Source organism: Amblyraja radiata, chromosome 27, assembly GCF_010909765.2.
Source record: "Amblyraja radiata isolate CabotCenter1 chromosome 27, sAmbRad1.1.pri, whole genome shotgun sequence".
NCBI classification, from domain to species: domain Eukaryota; kingdom Metazoa; phylum Chordata; class Chondrichthyes; order Rajiformes; family Rajidae; genus Amblyraja; species Amblyraja radiata.
In genome coordinates this window covers 35,914,321-35,932,562 of record NC_045982.1, presented here as the reverse complement: position 1 = coordinate 35,932,562, position 18,242 = coordinate 35,914,321, and the positions used below count along the sequence as shown (strand labels likewise).

The 18,242-nt window shown below is 44.2% G+C and overlaps 1 protein-coding gene across 1 annotated transcript in view; it reads left to right on the top strand.

The window, feature by feature from the left end:
* Window positions 1-6,599, top strand: part of LOC116988622 (angiopoietin-2-like) — a 145,791-nt gene extending 139,192 nt beyond the window's left edge. Inside the window, exon 9 of the mRNA XM_033045493.1 lies at window positions 3,907-6,599. Within this exon, the coding sequence (XP_032901384.1) occupies window positions 3,907-4,079 (173 nt within the window). The 3' untranslated portion in view covers window positions 4,080-6,599. The remainder of the gene's footprint in view (window positions 1-3,906) is intronic.
* The last annotated feature ends 11,643 nt before the right edge of the window (window positions 6,600-18,242 follow it).

The window sequence follows — 18,242 nt, the reverse complement described above, 5'->3', positions numbered from 1 at the left end:
CCTCTGGCTTCCGGCTACTCTTTGCTGTGTTATACATCTTTTCTTTTAGTTTTCTTCTATCCCCAACTTCTCTTGTCAGCCACGGTTGCCTCCTACTCCCCTTAGAATCTTTCTTCCTTTTTGGAATGAATTATTGTAGATATCTCTCTCTTTCCAAACAAAGTGTCCAATTTCCCTTGAAAACTATGGCTCTTTCCAATTATTACTCTTTCCTTACAACCGAATAGGGACATAAAGATACTGTACTCTTAAAATTTCTCCTTTAAATGTCCTCCACTTGAGATCGGCTTTGCCCAGTGGGTGAAGAATTTCTCCTCCTTTAGCATGTAGAGTGGAGGAGTCTTTTCTCATGCGCACAGTGGTTCTTATCTTGTTGAACACTTTGAGTGACATGACGTTCACGCGGGCACCAGTATCAACCTTGGCAATCAGTGGTTTGTTATTGACCATCATGGTCACAGCAGGATCAGTAACTTAGCCTGGGGTGCGCAGGTTTAGGGAAAGTACGGTAGGCTCAGTGTCTGAGCTATCAGAGTTGTTCCCGTGGGAAGATTTGTCTTGTTCATGAGAATCTGAATCTGACAGGTCTTGTTGAATCAGGTGCAGCTTTGTCCTTGGAGCTGTATTCCCACTAGATCGACAACAATTAGCAAAGTGGTTGGGTTTTTTGCAATTATCACAAACTTTCCCAAGGGCTACGCAAAATTGGTGCCCCCTGGGGTGGAAATAGTTACAGTTTGTGCACCTCTTGTTAGGCATACTCTGAACCTTGCTGGATGCATTAAGAAATCTTTGTGGAGAGTAACTAGCCAAATTCACATTTAGTTGTTGATTAGCATTCGCGCTATCATAATCAGCCAGTGGTGCCACAGTCTCAGCCATCCGACAAGCATGAATAGCCTGATCTAAATTCAGGTCTGCATTTCATAATAGTTCAGTTCGCAGCTTTCGGTCACTCATTCCTCACACAATTTTATCTCTAACAAGCTCATTTGTTATCTCACCAAACTGCATCGAAAACTGATGTGTCTCAGGTCGCTGACGAATCGTTCCACAGATTCATCAGGCTGCTGCACTCAGGCAAAAAATCTTGTTCTCTCAAGGATTGTATTAGACGGTAGGTCACACAGTTCTCTGAACTTTCTCAATAACACCGAGTTGTCCATAGATTCTGCTGACACCAATACCTGTCCATTCCCATCCAGTTGAGCAGGTGCAAATTCAAACGAGTCAGCCTCCGGACCCGCTAAATTCAACTGTAGCGAACCCTTCAAATCGTCTGGATCGTTGCGGAGAATGATGCATATATAATGAGAGTAATCTTTCTCAAACATTCTCCATCGCTTGGCAATATCAGAATCAAACACAGGCTTTCGACAAGAGCTAGCCATGTTCCCAAATCACGAAAAGACATGCAAATAAAAACTGGTAAACAAAATAAATTGCGATAAACAGATGAGGGGCAGACCCAGTCTGACACCATGTAAAGAGTACAAACTCACACGGGTTGAAACACAAGCATCTTTATTGTTTAGGTCATCAACTACACAGCAGGTCATCTCACGTTCACACTGCTACTCAGACTGGTAGACAGTGGGTAGGATCTTACACTATGAATGTTATAATTAGGCGGGGTTATAATTGCTAAGCTTTCTAATTGGCTAACATGCTATAGACAATGCTACAAGTATTTCTCCTCTGTATGCCGAGGAGAAAGACAGTAGGATGGAGGAAACTGGAGCAGTCACTTGAAGTGTCATGAGACCAGTCAGGGTTACCGTCGAGGAAGTACTGAAGGTACTGTCATGTTTCAAGGTAGACAAATCTCCGAGGCCTGATCAGATATATCCGAGGACATAATAATATAATAATAATAATAATATATCTTTTATTGTCATTGCACGTCAGTGCAACGAGATTTAGTGTGCAGCTCCACTGATGTACAAGAAAGGTAAATAAATACAATACATAAATAAACAAGCTGAATTGATTGACGTGACCATCTGAGGGAGACTGTCCAAAGGGGGTGGGTGGGGGGGCACTCATTAGGGCCGGTTCAGAGCCGCTATAGCTCTTGGGATGAAACTGTTCCTGAGTCTGGAGGTTCGGGCGTAGAAGGCCTTGTAACGTCTGCCGGAGGGAAGTAGTTGAAACAGACCGTGGCAGGGGTGTGATGAGTCCTTATGGATGCTGAGGGCCTTCCTGAGGCACCGCGTGTGGTAGATGCCCTCCAAGGCTGGTAGCTCTGTCCCGATGATCCTCTGCGCTCTGTTGACGACGCGCTGAAGAGCTCTCCTCTCCGCCTCCGTGCAGCTGAGATACCACACAGAGATGCCATACGTTAGTATGCTCTCTGTGGTGCAGCGGTATTGCGGGAAACTAGAGAGGAAATTGCGGGAGCCCTGGTTGAAATGTTTTAGTCGTCCTTAAATACGGGAGAGGTGCCAGAGGATTGGAGGGTGACAAATGTTGTGCCTATTTTCAAGAAGGGATGCAGGGAAAGTGCTGCAAACTATAGACCAGTGAGCTTAACATCTGTAGTTGGTAAGTTACTGGAGAGTGTTCAGAGGGCTAGGATATACAGGCATTTGGATGGGCAAGGGTTGTTTAGGGACAGTCTGCATGGTTTTGCACGTGGGAGGTCGTGTCTCACAAATCTGATTGATTGTTTTGAAGGCGTGAGCAAAAGGTTGATGAGGGCAGAGCTGTAGATATTGTGTACATGGACTTTAGTAAGGCATTCGACAAGGTGCTGCGTGGAAGGTTAGATCGCATGGGATCCAAGGAGAGATAGCTGAATGGATAGCAAATTGGCTCCATGGAAGGAAGCAGAGGGTGATAGTGGAAGGTCTCAGACTGTGCCACAGGGTTCGGTGATGGACCCGTTACTGTTTATCATCTACATCAATAATTTGGGTGAGAACATACAGGGCAAGATTAGCAAGTTTGCTGATGATACAAAAGTTAGTGGTTTTGCAGATATTGAAGATGGTTGTGAAAGATTGCAGCAGGATCTGGATCGATTGGCCAGGTGTGCGGAGGAATGGTTGATGGAATTTAATACAGAGAAGTGTGAGGTGTTGGATTTTGGGACGTCAAACAAGGGCAGGACCTACACAGTAAATGGTTGGCCTCTGGGTAGAGCAGAGGGATCTAGGAGTACAAGTGCATGGTTCCATGAAGGTCGAGTCGCAGGTAGATAAGGTGGTCAAAAAGATTTTGGCACTCTGGCCTTCATCAGTCAGAGTATTGAGTATGGAAGTTGGGAGGTCATGTTTCAATTGTATAAGACGTTGGTGAGACCACATTTAGAATATTGTGTTCAGTTCTGGGCACCATGTTATAGAAAAGATATTGTCAAGCTTGAAATGGTTCAGAAATGATTTACAAGGATGTTGCCAGGACTAGACGGTGTGAGCAATAGGGAGAGGTTGAGTAGGCTGGGTCTCTATTCCATGGAGCATAGGAGGATGAGGGGAGATCTTATAGAGGGATATAAAATCATGAGAGGAATAAATCGGGTAGATGCACAGTCTTTTACCCAGAGTAGAGGAATCGAGGACCAGAGGACATAGGTTCAAGGTGAAAGGGTAAAGATTTAATAGGCATCTGAGGGCTAACTTTTTATGTGCGATGGATGTATGGAACAAGCTGTCAGAGGAGGTAGTTGAGGCTGGGACTATCCCATCGTTTACGAAACAGTTTGACAGGTACATGGATAGGACAGGTTTGGAGGGTTATGGACCAAGCGCAGGCAAGTGGGACTCGCGTAGATGGGACATTGTTGGCCGGTGTGGGCGAGTTGGGCCAAACGGCCTATTTCCACAATGTATTACTCTATAACTCTATGACTCTATTAAGAGGAGTTGTTTTTAAATGATAGCTGTTGTTTACTTTTGTCTACAGGATGGTGGTTTAAGGCATGTGGCCCTTCCAACCTGAATGGCATGTATTACTCTCACTGGACGGAGAAAAGTCCATTTAACGGCATCAAGTGGCACTACTGGAAAGGTTCGGACTACTCCCTCAAGCACACCACCATGATGATCCGGCCGGTGGCTTTCTCAACACTCCACTGAAACCGCTTTCCTGAACAGCTAATCAAATTTGTCATCACATGCAAGGAATATTCTGCATCCGTCACACAACCACCTATTTAAGTTTATTAAATCATTTAGCATACACTGGTGAGATGTCCATTTTGAAGGCTTCATCCTTAGCTTGCACTCTGCAACTTATCTGTAAAATAATTTGTTTCAATCTTCCTGCTCATGTTCAGTGATGAAAAGCCAGACAGGAGACCTCCTGGCAGCAATCTCAAAAGGAGATCATTGAATGACGTTGTTGGACTGGCCCCTCAGGGCTCCTCCAGTTCAACCTGTTGATATGATCAGGATAGGATAAAGTGTGTTTGAAAATGTGTATTCTTTGTCAGCAGCTTCACAGTGGTCTTCAGTACAGGTACTGTATGCACCTGTACACTCCTGGATGAGGTACTGAGCCTGATGACCACAGCAGGAAAATGAATCATGAATGTAACATGGTTAATTACTGTATTTATCCCATGTTTGAGCACTTCCTTTATGAACCTTTTTATCTTTTGAGGTAAAGAAAAGCACTGCATATTTACATGATTGTGTTTACTGACCTGGATCGTTTCTAGGTGTCTGAGGAGGGCAAGTTTTTTTGGTAGACACAGCCCCCCCATTATTAACATGCATGGCCCATTCCAAACAATAATTACTTGTTGGCTACCAGCACCATTCACATTCTAACTGCGGAGCTGGCTGTTCGCACTATTATGATTTCAACGTTTTGTTTGATGTACTGTCTTCTAGATCAATATACTTTGGTTACACTACTTCATTCCAGCTAGTGCCTGCAGTACACCTGTTGTGAACATTTCAGTTGTTGCAATCTGAGCAAACCCATCCAGTTTGAAGAAGGGTCTCGACCAGAAACGTCACGCATTCCTTCTCTCCAGATATGCTGCCAGTCTCGTTCAGTTACTCCAGCTTTTTGTGTCTATCTTCAGTTGTGATTACCACTTTCACATGAGACGTTCTTGCTGTTCACTGCTTGGAGAGTAAGCTTCCAACCAATGTCCTCAAAGTTCTTGTTGTTCAAAGTGCCATAGACTAGGGAGGAGGTTAGTGGTCAATGCTGTGAGCAAACAAATTAACCTGCCACTAAGATTCATTTGTGATGTTTGCAACTGGGAAACACTCTTAAAGGAGTTAACTGTCGGTTTTGCATTTGAAACACATGTGGGTCATCATTGATACTGCAATCATATTTTTCAGATATATAGTTTATTCATAAGAATTTGCAATATATAATAGAGCAATTCACATCTCAATAGTATGCCATTTACATACACGATTCACATTATATCAACATGGCATCAATTTTTCTTTAACTTATTCCCCTGACCAAACAGAGCAAAATATTTCCATGTGGGTTCTAGAGTTGGTACTAAACTAAGTATGTTCCCCGTGGAGACAGTGCACTGTTCCCTATGCAGCCGGTGCACTGTTCCCCATGCAGCCCGTGCAAAACTGCACCATGCATCAACGTGTCCTCCAGCACAGCGTCTTGTACTAGTTGTATACATCTAGTTGTGGACAGCTCCTGGCATTCAAAGACCAGCAGCCTACAGGTGTCTCTATATTATTCCCCCCACTTTCCTGGCAAGGAGATGGGTAAGGTCTCATCTAGGCAGCCTAGAATGATGTTGCTTCTCATATTCTCCATTAAGGACTCATCAGAGAGAGTATCCTTCTCAATATCAGCCAAGCAATGTCTTTTTGTTGTAATGTTGTAATGATGAGGCATTTTGCCAAATGACTTTGACAATCAGGTCATAGATCCATCCAACACGATCCATCATCTCCACTGTCCACAATGCCTGAAGGATATTCCGTATAGACTAGTGCTTTATACAGTGCGGTGCTTTCATTACATCAGCATATCATTTCTATATTGTCAGATCACGAATCTGAAATCCAGAATACATTTTATTTACAAATCCCTCCATGACCTCAGCCCTCCTCTTTTTATTGTTTCTGGATGTTGTCCTCACATTTACATTATCTCCAGAATAACAGTTTCTTCCCTTCAGCAACACTGATTAAATTGCACCATTGTTAATGGTTGTGTTTACAAGACCACCAATTATGGGATTTTCTCCCTTAACTTTATACTTTTTCTTCAACAGTCTCCTTAAAACGTATTACTTTCCCCATGTTTTGTCCTGAACTAGAGGTGTGAGATATATCATTGTTTGCGTAATACAGATGCCAATCACTGTTGCTGTTGGGCTTTGGCCAAACCCAATCACAGCACTACCTACGAGAAACCAGTGGAGATGTGGTAAAAGAAAATAAAACAAAGCGACATTTTCCAGCTTCAGTAGGTAACTTCCTTCACTTTCCTTGCTGCCTATTGCTTTCCGTGCAACCTCTGTCATGGGGTGGCATGACAGATGCAGGGAGTTGAATTTCCTCAACTTTTCAATTTTGGCATTGTAAACTACAAGTTTTTGCTCTTCAAACCATGCATGACATGCCTTTCTGCCCACTACTTTCCCATTAAGAATGTCCTGTAGATCATCACATTTGGAGTAGTCCAAATTCGGATAATCTCTGCGAATGCTGTCTACATCAGTCTCTTTTGCTGGGCATTTGGATTGACAATTTTGCATTTCTTCTTCGGAGACATCTGTTTAAAATGTAAAGGAAAAAAAAACACTGAACAGCATTAACAGAAACAAGTTATTATTTGATGTTTTAGAAAAATATAGTAGAAATGATAAAGTTAAACGCTAAAACAAATAGTAAATACCCAACAAAAATATCATATTCATCAGTTTCATCTAATCAATTAAATTCATCTAAATTCAATTACTAGATCTAAACATGTATCCATTTCTTAAGATAACGCTAAAAATGTTAAATAGCCTAAGTATTATCCAAATAACAAATAACAAACTGATCCCATTCACACAAGAATTCACAATATAACGTGATTTTTAAATCTCACTTTGTCATGAACATATGCCAAATGGAAGGAATTTATTGTTTAATTCCCATAATTTAATCCGGAAACATCCACTCTCAAGATAATCAAAATCATTATTTGTTGCACAATACATCTGACTAAAACTGCTGTGGATATTTAGTATGAAAATATTGATCATGGATAGACAATTCACAAAATATAGATGATTTAGATGTTCTTATGACATGATTGTGCAAAAAAATAATGAATTTGATTATCTTGAGAGTGGATGTTTCTGGAATGTGATCAATTGGAATGTTGCCGTTGCCATGAATTTTAAGTCCCTATCGACAGGCAAGACACCGCCGATTCGTATGGGGCCTAAATAACATTTTCGCATGATAAATTAGAATAAAGCCACACCAAAAAGCAAGATAATATGTTAAATAAACGACATACCTTTTGTTTTGTCCTGATATTGCAATCCGTGATGTTGAAGTCGTTGAAGGCGTTAGAAGTCGCTTTTTACTTCAATACAACAATTAAATCATCCGGCAATTTTTTTTAAAATAAACCGGGAACGGAAGGCCTAACAATTTTCCTTCATCAGCTAACAGCCCGAGGAAATCCTTCTCCGACAGCCAATGCAAACCTGCATTTTAATCCCCCCCCCCCCCCCCCCCCCCCCCAAAGCCTCCAGAATCGCCCGCACAGGCAGTGGCAGATCTGTAGCTCTGCTGATGGTAGGTTTTGTAACAACGCTACCCTTATGGGCCTGTCCCACTTAGGTGATTTTTAAGTGACTGCCGGCGACTGTCATAGTCGTAGCAGGTTGCAACCGGCAACAACCTATGTCACCTGGCAACAACCTACGCATCCTGGCGACAACCTACGTTAACCTGGCGACAACCTATGACACCACCTACGTCAAGTTACGCTCAATGGCGTCAATCCCACAGTCGTCACTGTCACCAAAAATTTTTCAATATGTTGAAAATCCAGCGGCGACCAAAAAGACGCTAGACTGTGGAGATTACTCACGACCATTAGGCGACACCCCGGCGACCACCGATGACCTTAGGGCGACGTCCTAGTCGCCTGTAGTCACCTAATAAAATTGCCTAAGTGGGACCGGCCCGTTAGTCTGTAAAGTAGAATGCAGCTGCACCTCAAATATCAGAATACTGCTCCATCAAATAATGGTGGTAAAACAAAGACAGGTTGAACATTACAACTGGTTGCAGCAACAACTAATTATGACACAGATTCATAAGTTGGTCATTCTGAGGGCATGTCAGATGTTAAAATGAATCATAACTAACCATTCCTGTCCTTGTAGGTGGACCCATTTATCCATCTAGCAATAACTTTGATTTAGTGTTTAACAGTTAACTGTAATGTTTTTTAAACATAGCCAAGGGTTTTTTTTTTAAATATTTTATTGAAATAAGTAATATTAAAGATGCTGATCAATTAGTCATTAGTTCCAGGAAAGTGTTGACATGCTCTAAGCTTCATTATTTAGTTTCCTATATGCATGAATATTAGGAAATTTGAGACATATTCTGCCAAACAATGTTAATGCTGATATGCAGTATGTTATGTTTTATGTATTTTCTATATAAGTTTTATGTATTTTATTTTCCAAAACTATGAAGCATGGACATATAATTCACAACAGCTTTTGGGCTAATTTAAGAAATAAAGAAATCTATAACCTGTCTGTTTTTGCATATAATATCTACTAGTACTAAAGTACTAGTTGCATGGAAAGTGAACACCTTTGTTTCTGCAGGAAGATTGTGATGCATATATCTGTCTCACCTCAGTAGGTCACCTCTGAAAACATATTGATCCAGAGTGGAACATGCTAGCAATTGTTTCTACATCAAGCTTCACCACTCCTGAAATGGCAAACACCATTGCTACTCATGATTCCAGATTGTGCATCGGATGTAACAACAGAAATCTGTCAAATTTCATAATTCTTCTTCCAATAATCTTCTTGGAATCTTCTCTGAGAATATTTTCTGAGCAGTGACTATTGCTGGGCAGTCTCATGTCAAGTATGTTCCCAATATGTTACTCCAGGCTGGGATCCTACTCCAGTGAAGCCCGATGCTCTACTGCATTCTCTTAACTTCTACCCAAAATCAAGGTCAACCTCCCACCCACTGATCATCCCTCACTTAGCCCAGCTCAGCAAATTCTGATGGCCCAAGGCAAAAGTGGAGCATTGACCCTACACTGATCCCTGATTCGCAACGCACTCATGTTTCAACTCCCGACCAACCAATTAAAGGCAAATTCAATGCAAGCATTTATATCACAAGGACTGGAATACAGAAACAAAGATGTAATGCTGAGGCTCTATACGATGCTGGTCAGGCCACATTTGGAGTACAGTCAGCAAATTCGGGCCCTATATCTGAGGAAGGATGTGCTGACCCTAGAGAGGGTCCAGAGGAGGTTTTCAAGAACGATCAAGGAATGAGTGGGTTACCATATGATGAGTGTTTGACAGCTCTGTGCCTGTACTCACTGGAGTTTAGAAGTTTGAGGGGGGACCTCATTGAAACTTACAGAATAATGAAAGGCATAAATAGAGTGGATGTGGAAAGGATGTTTCCACTGGTGGGAGAGTCTGGGACCAGAGGTCAGAGCCTCAGAATTAAAGGGCTCTCTTTTAGAAAGGAGGTGAGGAGGAACTTCTTTCGTCAGAGTTAATCTGTGGAACTGATTGCCACAGAGGGCTGTGGAGGACACATCAGTGGATATTTTTAAGACAGAGATAGACAATTTCTTGATTAGAACCGGTTTCAAGGGATATGGTGAGAAGGCATGATGATGGGATTAGGAGGCAGAGATCAGCCATGATTGAATGGCGGAGTAGACTCGATGGGCCGAATGGCTTAATTCTACTCCTATAACTTGTGAACTTGTGAACCACCTGGACCAACGCAGACACCTCCACCCATGCACACGCCAACATAGTGCCAATCTCTGCGCAGTCTGCAGCTGACAGATTTCAAGCTTAGATCAGCCCTCTGATCACCACCCTTCACTCATCTCAAGCTTAGCCTCAGTCCCACACACAACGAGGTCTACAACAACAAAACAAGTTCCCTATGGCCATTGGCATTTTTCTTGACACTACACATAGACCACAAAACCGTACAGCGCAGGAACTCCCAGCCGCTGTAATTGCCAAGGCAACATTCTGGTAAATCTCGTCTTCACCCTCTCCATCCTCTGCACCCCCTCCAAAGCTTTCACGTCCTTCCTGTAATGGGATGACCAGAACTGTACACAGTACTGTAAATGTGACCGAACCAAAGTCCTCATCATGACTTCCTAAACCTTATATTTAATGCTCCCACCATTGAAGGCAAGCATAACTTAGGCCTTCTTTACCACCCAATCTATTTGTGCTGCCACCTTCAGAGAGGACATGGACTCTAAGGTCTCTCTGCACATGCATGCCATTAAAGGTCTAGCTATTAACTGTATACTCTCCCCTTACATTCAACCTCCCAAAGTGCATCACCTCACACTTGCTTGGCTTAAACTCCATCTGCAATTCCTCTCGCATTACTGCAGCAACCAATATACCAAAAGAACACATTTGTGGCAATTGCAGTGAAGATTTCATCAGACCAGGGTGTGCAGTTCTTGATACTGTATCATAAGGTCATAAGTAATAGGAGCAGAATTACAAGATACAAGATAGATTCATTCATCACATGTACCGGATGGAACAGTGAAATGAAATTCCCATACAGCTATACAGTAAAAAAAGGGACACAACACACTATAGGGTTTGACATAAAACATCCCCACACAGCAGAATCAAAGTTTCCCACTGTGTGGGGAGGCACCAAAGTCAGTCTCTTCCTCCATTGTTCCCCGTGGTCAGGGCCTCCCCGTTGCCGCTACGGGCGGCCCGATGTCCAGGACCGCTCGCCGGGGTGTCGTAAGTCCGACGTCGGGGCTGCGGGACGTCCTCAGCGGCGTGGACACCAGAGTCGGCCCCCTCCTACCGGAGTCGGCGGCTTCCAAAGTCCGCAGGCCGCGCCAGGTGGAGACTGCTGCTGTAGGCCCTCTGCAAGGCGCCCCAGGACTCCATGATGACGGTCAGCACCGCCCGCGTTGGAAGCTCTCCGCACCAGAGCTCCACGATGTTGGAGCAGCGGCTCAACGCTTCGGAGCTCCAAACGGCGACCCAGGTAGGCATCGCCCGCTCCGCAGTGACTCCAGCGCTGCGCCGCCGCTGTAGCAGCCCTGGTCCGGTTCCCGGTCCCCGGCAGGAAAGGCCGCTCCGATCCAGCTGGTAGGCCGCGAGGTGGGGGGCGAGGACGCGACTCGGTGAAATAGTCGCGTCCCCGCCAGGAAGAGACTGGGAAACGGTTTCCCCCTTACCCTGCCCCCTCCCCCACATAGAAAAGTAAAAGTTTCCCCCAACACAAGACTTTAGACTAACTAAAAATTTAAAAAAAGATAGAAATAACAGACAGGCTGTAGGTAGAGGCTGCTGCCAGTGCAGCGCCCCTAGTGGCGATTAGGCCATTCCACTCCACCATCCAATCATGGTTGATCTATCTCTCTCTCCTAACCTTCTCTCCATAACCACTGACACCCGTCCTATTCAAGAATGCTGAATGGTGGATGGGTAACTGGATAGGTTACCCACACGGTTTGTCCTTTATTTGGTCTGCCCTGGCCTACATGATCTCCCCATTGCCAAATACTTTAAATCCCCTTCCCATTCCCACTTCTGTCCCACACTTCTGTCCAGGGCCTCCACTGTCAGAGTGGAAATTGGAGGAACAAAAGTGATGAGACAAAATTGAGTGGTTTTGCAGATAGTGAAGATGGTTGTGAACGATTGCAGCAGGATCTGGATCGATTGGCCAGGTGGGCAGAGGAATGGTTGATGGAATTTAATACAGAAAAATGTATTTTTGTGTTGTATTTTGGGACGTCGAACAAGGGCAGGACCTACACAGTGAATGGTGGGCCTCTGGGTAGTGTTGCAGAGCAGAGGGATCTAGGAGTACAAGTGCATGGTTTGTTGAAGGTCGAGTCGCAGGTAGATAATGTGGTCAAAAAGGCTTTTGGCACTTTGGCCTTCATCAGTCAGAGCATTGAGTATAGAAGTTGGGAGGTCATGTTGCAGTTGTATAAGATGTTGGTGAGACCGCATTTAGAATATTGTGTTCAGTTCTGGGCACCATGTTATAGGTAAGATTTTGTCAAGCTTGAAAGGGCTCAGAAAAGAATTACAAGTATGTTGCCAGGACTAGAGGGTGTGAACTATAGGGATAAGATAAGTAAGCTGGGTCTCTATTCCATGGAGCGCAGGAGGATGAGGGGTGATCTTATAGTGGTGTATAAAATCACAAGAGGAATAGATCGGGTAGATGCACAGAGTCTCTTGCCCAGAGCAGGGGAATCGAGGACCAGAGGACATAGGTTCAAGGTGAAGGGGAAAAGATTTAATAGGAATCTGAGGGATAAGTTTTTCACACAAAGGGTGGTGGGTGTGTGGAACAAGCTGCCAGAGGAGATAGTTGAGGCTGGGACTATCCCATCATTTAATAAACAGTTAGACAGGTACATGGATAGGACAGGTTTGGTGGGATATGGACCAGGCGCAGGCAAGTGAGACTGGTGTAGCTGGGACATTGTTCGCCAGTGTGGGCAAGTTGGGCAGAAGGGCCTGTTTCCACACTGTGTCACTTTATGACTCTATGACTCTCACAGCATCTCATATTTTGCTTGGGCAGCTTACAACCCAGTGGTGTGAATATTGATTTATCTAATTTGAAGTAACCCTTGCATCCCCACTCTTTCCGTTTCAAGTGAAAATAATCAACACATGAAAGATGACTAAGTTATTAATGAATGTTTATGCAGTGAAATGTTCATCGTTGTAAAGAGCTCAAACTCACACGGGTTGAAACACAAGCATCTTTATTGTTCAGGTCATCAACTACACAGCAGATCATCACACGTTCACACTGCTACTCTGACTGGTAGATAGTGGGCAGGATCTTACACTATGAATGCTACAATTAGGTGGGGTTATAATTGCTAAGCATTCTAATTGACTAACATGCTGTACCCAATGCTACAATCGTGATTTGCTTGACAATCCTGGTCTGCTAAAGAGGCACTTGAGTTCTGGGAAAAAACAACGCAGATATTATTCAGAATTTATATAGAATTTGGCATTTGAAACAAGAAGGCACATAAGTGTGATATGTGTGATGTGCCTTTTTCTATGGGAAGGAGTCCTTACCATCCAGTGATGACGCCTCCTCCCATCTCCACTGGTCCCACTCCTCAGACTCCCCAGAACAGCCTTCTACCTTCTCTTGACCTCTTTATTTCGAACTGCCGGCGTGACATCAACTGTCCAAACTATTCCACTCCTCTTACCTACTTCAACCTACAGCCCTCCGCTCACTCTGCAGCATCCCTGATATTATAATCATACCCGCCAACAAGGAAGGTGCCTTGGTAGTCTGGCGCGTTGATCTCCTTCAGGCTGGCAGATGACAACTCTCAGACACCTCCTCCTACTTCTCCTTGGACCATGATCCCACAGATCCAGGCCTTAATCTCAAACACCATTACTGACCTCATCACTTCTGGCTGTCTGCCTTCCACACCCTCCAACCTTATCATTTCCCAGCCCCGCATGGCCCGTTTTTACCTTCTCCCCAAAATCCACAAACGCAACTGCCCTGACAGACCCACTGTTTGTGCCTGTTCCTATCCCACGGAAATTATTTCCACATACCACGACTCCATCCTATCCCCCCGGTCCAATCTCTCCCAACCTGTCCAAGATACCTCGTATGCACTTCATCTCTTTAATGACCCGCTTTCCGAGCCCCCACTCCCTCATCTTTACTATGGATGTTCAGTCACTCTACACATCCATCCCCCACCAGGAAGGCCTTAAAGCCCTCCGTTTCTTCCTCGACCGCAGAACCACCCAATTTCCCTCTACTAACACTCTCCTCCACCTAGCAGAACTGGTCCTCACCCTCAACTATTTCTCGTTTGACTCCACCCACTTCCTCCAAGTCCAAGGCGTAGCTATAGACACCCGCATGGGCCCCAGCTATGCCTGTCTCTTTGTAGCGTACGTTGAACAATCCCTGTTCCAGGCGTAAACTGGCCCGATCCCAGAACTCTATCTCCGTTACATTGATGACTGCATCGGTGCTACCTCCTGCATCCATGCAGAACTCATGGGCTTCATCAACCTCACACAAATTTACTTGGACCATCTCCGACACCTCCCTCCCATTTCTTGATCTCATAGTCTCCATCACAGGAAACACATAGACTATTGACAAACGTCTATTACAAACCCACTGACTCACACAACTATATCAACTACACTTCTTCCCACCCTGCTTCCTGCAAAGACTCTATCCCGTACTCTCAATTCCTCCATCTACGCCTCATCTGCGCCCAAGATGAGGTGTTTCATACTAGAACATCCGAGATGTCCTCATTCCTTAGGGAATGGGCGTTCCCCTCTCCCATCATAGTAGAGGCCCTCACTCGTGTCACCTCGGTATCCCGCAGCTCCGCCCTTGTTCCCGCTCCCCCTCCCCCTAGTCGCAACAGAGACAGAGTGCCCCTAGTCCATACCTTCCACCCCATCAGCCGTCACATAATCATCCAAGATTTCCGGCACCTGCGTGGGTTTCCTCCGAGATCTTTAGTTTTCAACATCTCCCGTTATGTACTATGTTTACATATTCTGTTGTGCTGCAGCAAGTAAGAATTTCATTGTCCTATCTGGGACACATGACAATAAAACTCTCTTGACTCTTGACTTTCCTCCCACACTCCAAAGACGTACAGATATGTAGGTAAATTGGCTTGGTAAATGTAAAAATTGTCCCTAGTGGGTGTTAATGTGCGGGGATCGCTGGTCGGCATGGTCCCGGTGGGCCGAAAGGACCTATTTCCACGCTGTACCTCTAAACTAAACTAAACTAAACTAAACTAAACTAAACCTCCAACAGAATCCTACTAGCCACATTTTCCCATCTTCACCCCTTTCCGCAGAGACCGTTACGTTCACAACTCCCTGGTTAAATCATCCCTTCCCACCCTTCCCATCCCCTCCCCAGGTACCTTCCCCCGCAACTGCAGAAGATGCAACACCTGTCTCTATACCTTCTCCCTCGAATCTGTCCAGGGACCTTGACAGTCCTTTCAGGCTAGGCAGAGGTTCACTTGCACATCTTCCAACCTCATCTTCTGTGTCTTTTGTTCAAGTTGTGGACTCTTATACATCGGTGAGACCAAATGCAGATTGGGTGATCATTTTGAGGAACACCTTCACTCAGCCTGCGTGAACCAACCTGATCTCCCGGTTGCTGGACACTTTAATTCTCCTTCTCATTCCTACACAGATCTTTCTGTCCTCGGTCTCCTCCATTGTCAGAGTGAGGCTAAACACAAATTGGAGGAACGGCATCTCATATTTCGCTTGGGCAGTTGACAGCCCAGAGATATGAATATTCATTTCTCCCAGTTCAGGTAGCCCCGGCATTCCCTCTCTCTCTCTATCCCTCCCCCACCCAAGTCGCACCAGCTTCTAATTTTCACTCTACAAACTGCTTATAATGGCCTGTTTCCTTTATCATCATTACTTTTTTGCATATCTTTCATTCATTGTTCTTTATCTCCCCACATCACCGTCTATACAGTATCTCTCATTTCACTTGTCCCTAACCAGTCTGAAGAAGGATCTCCACCCGAAACGTCACCCATTCCTTCTCTCCAGAGATGCTGCCTGACCCACCGAGTTATTCCAGCTTTTTGTGTCTATCTTCGGTTTAAACCAGCTTCTGCAGTTCCATCCTACACATGATGAAGCCTTGCCTTTCTTAACCATATAACCATATATAACCATATAACAATTACAGCACGGAAACAGGCCATCTCGACCCTTCTAGTCCGTGCCGAACACATAATCTCCCCTAGTCCCATATACCTGCGCTCAGACCATAACCCTCCATTCCTTTCCCATCCATATAACTATCCAATTTATTTTTAAATGATAAAAACGGACCTGCCTCCACCACCTTCACTGGAAGCTCATTCCACACAGCCACCATATCATGTGAGTATAATTTGATTCCAATTTTCTGAAAGAGCAATAAAACTTGATGATTCGAATATGTTGAAAAAATCGTGCAACAAAGACCATAAACGTTGGACATTAAATTGTTGAATATCAGGCTTCCTTGCATCCTGCTGAAGTTTGGACTCCAAAGTAAAGCCAAACTCTACCGATCCACTACCAAGTGTTTCTGGAATATCTTAACTTTACCCACTTCTCCTACTTCCTGTGGTAGCTTGTTCCAGATAAGCACCATCCTGTGTGAACTCATTGTCCCTCAGGTCTATTTTTTAATATTTCACATCTCTCCTTAACCTTATGCCCTTTAGTTTTATTCTCCCCATCCTGGTGAAGAGACTGTGACTAGTCACAGTCTTTGGCAGGATAGATTAGAGGGCTCGTCTAGGGAGGATAGGGAGGCTATTTGGGTGGAACTGAGAAATGGGAAAGGGGTAGCAACACTTATAGGGGTATATTATAGACCGCCAAATGGGGAGCGAGAATTGGAAGAGCAAATATGTAAGGAGATTGCAGATATTAGTAGTAAGCACAAGGTAGTGATTGTGGGAGATTTCAATTTTCCACACATAGACTTGGAAACACATTCTGTAAATGGGCTGGATGGGTTGGAGTTTGCAAAATGTGTGCAGGATAGTTTTTTGCAGCAATACATAGAAGTACCTACTAGAGAAGGGGCGGTGCTGGACCTCCTGTTAGGAAATGAGACGGGTCAGGTGGCAGAGGTATGCGTTGGGGAACAGTTCGGGACCAGTGATCACAATACCATTAGTTTCAATATAATTATGGAGAGGGTCAGAACTGGACCTGGGGTTGAGATTTTTGATTGGAGAAAGGCTAACTTTGAGGAGATGCGAAAGGATTTAAAAGGAGTAAATTGGGACAGTTTGTTTTATGGGAAAGATGTGGAAGAGAAATGGAGGACATTTAAAGGTGAAATTTTAAGAGTGACTCGGGAAATTGATGAGGGTAAAGCAGTGGATGTTGTATATATGGACTTCAGTAAGGCCTTTGACAAGGTTCCTCACGGAAGGTTGGTTAAGAAGGTTCAATTGTTGGGTATTAATGGTGGAGTAGCAAGATGGATTCAACAGTGGCAGAATGGGAGATGCCAGAGAGTAATGGTGGATGGTTGTTTGTCAGGTTGGAGGCCAGTGACTAGTGGGGTGCCACAGGGATCTGTGTTGGGTCCACTGTTGTTTGTCATGTACATCAATGATCTGGATGATGGTGTGGTAAATTGGATTAGTAAGTATGCAGATGATACTAAGATAGGTGGGATTGCGGGTAATGAAGTAGAGTTTCAAAGTCTACAGAGAGATTTATGCCAGTTGAAAGAGTGGGCTGAAAGATGGCAGATGGAGTTTAATGCTGATAAGTGTGAGGTGCTACATCTTGGCAGGACAAATCAAAATAGGGCGTACATGGTAAATGGTAGGGAATTGAAGAATGCAGGTGAACAGAGGGATCTTGGAATAACTGTGCACAGTTCCCTGAAAGTGGAATCTCATGTAGATAGGGTGGTAATGAAAGCTTTTGGTGTGCTGGCCTTTATAAATCAGAGCATTGAGTATAGAAGTTGGGATGTAATGTTAAAATTGTACAAGGCCAATTCTGGAGTATGGTGTACAATTTTGGTCGCCTAATTATAGGAAGGATGTCAACAAAATAGAGAGAGTACAGAGGAGATTTACTAGAATGTTGCCTGGGTTTCAGCAACTAAGTTACAGAGAAAGGTTGAACAAGTTAGGGCTTTATTCTTTGGAGCGTAGAAGGTTAAGGGGGGACTTGATAGAGGTCTTTAAAATGATGAGAGGGATAGACAGAGTTGACGTGGATAAGCTTTTCCCACTGAGAGTAGGGAAGATTCAAACAAGGGGACATGACTTGAGAATTAAGGGACAGAAGTTTAGGGGTAACATGAGGGGGAACTTCTTTACTCAGAGAGTGGTGGCTGTGTGGAATGAGCTTCCAGTGAAGGTGGTGGAGGCAGGTTCGTTTTTATCATTTAAAAATAAATTGGATAGTTATATGTACGGGAAAGGAATGGAGGGTTATGGTCTGAGTG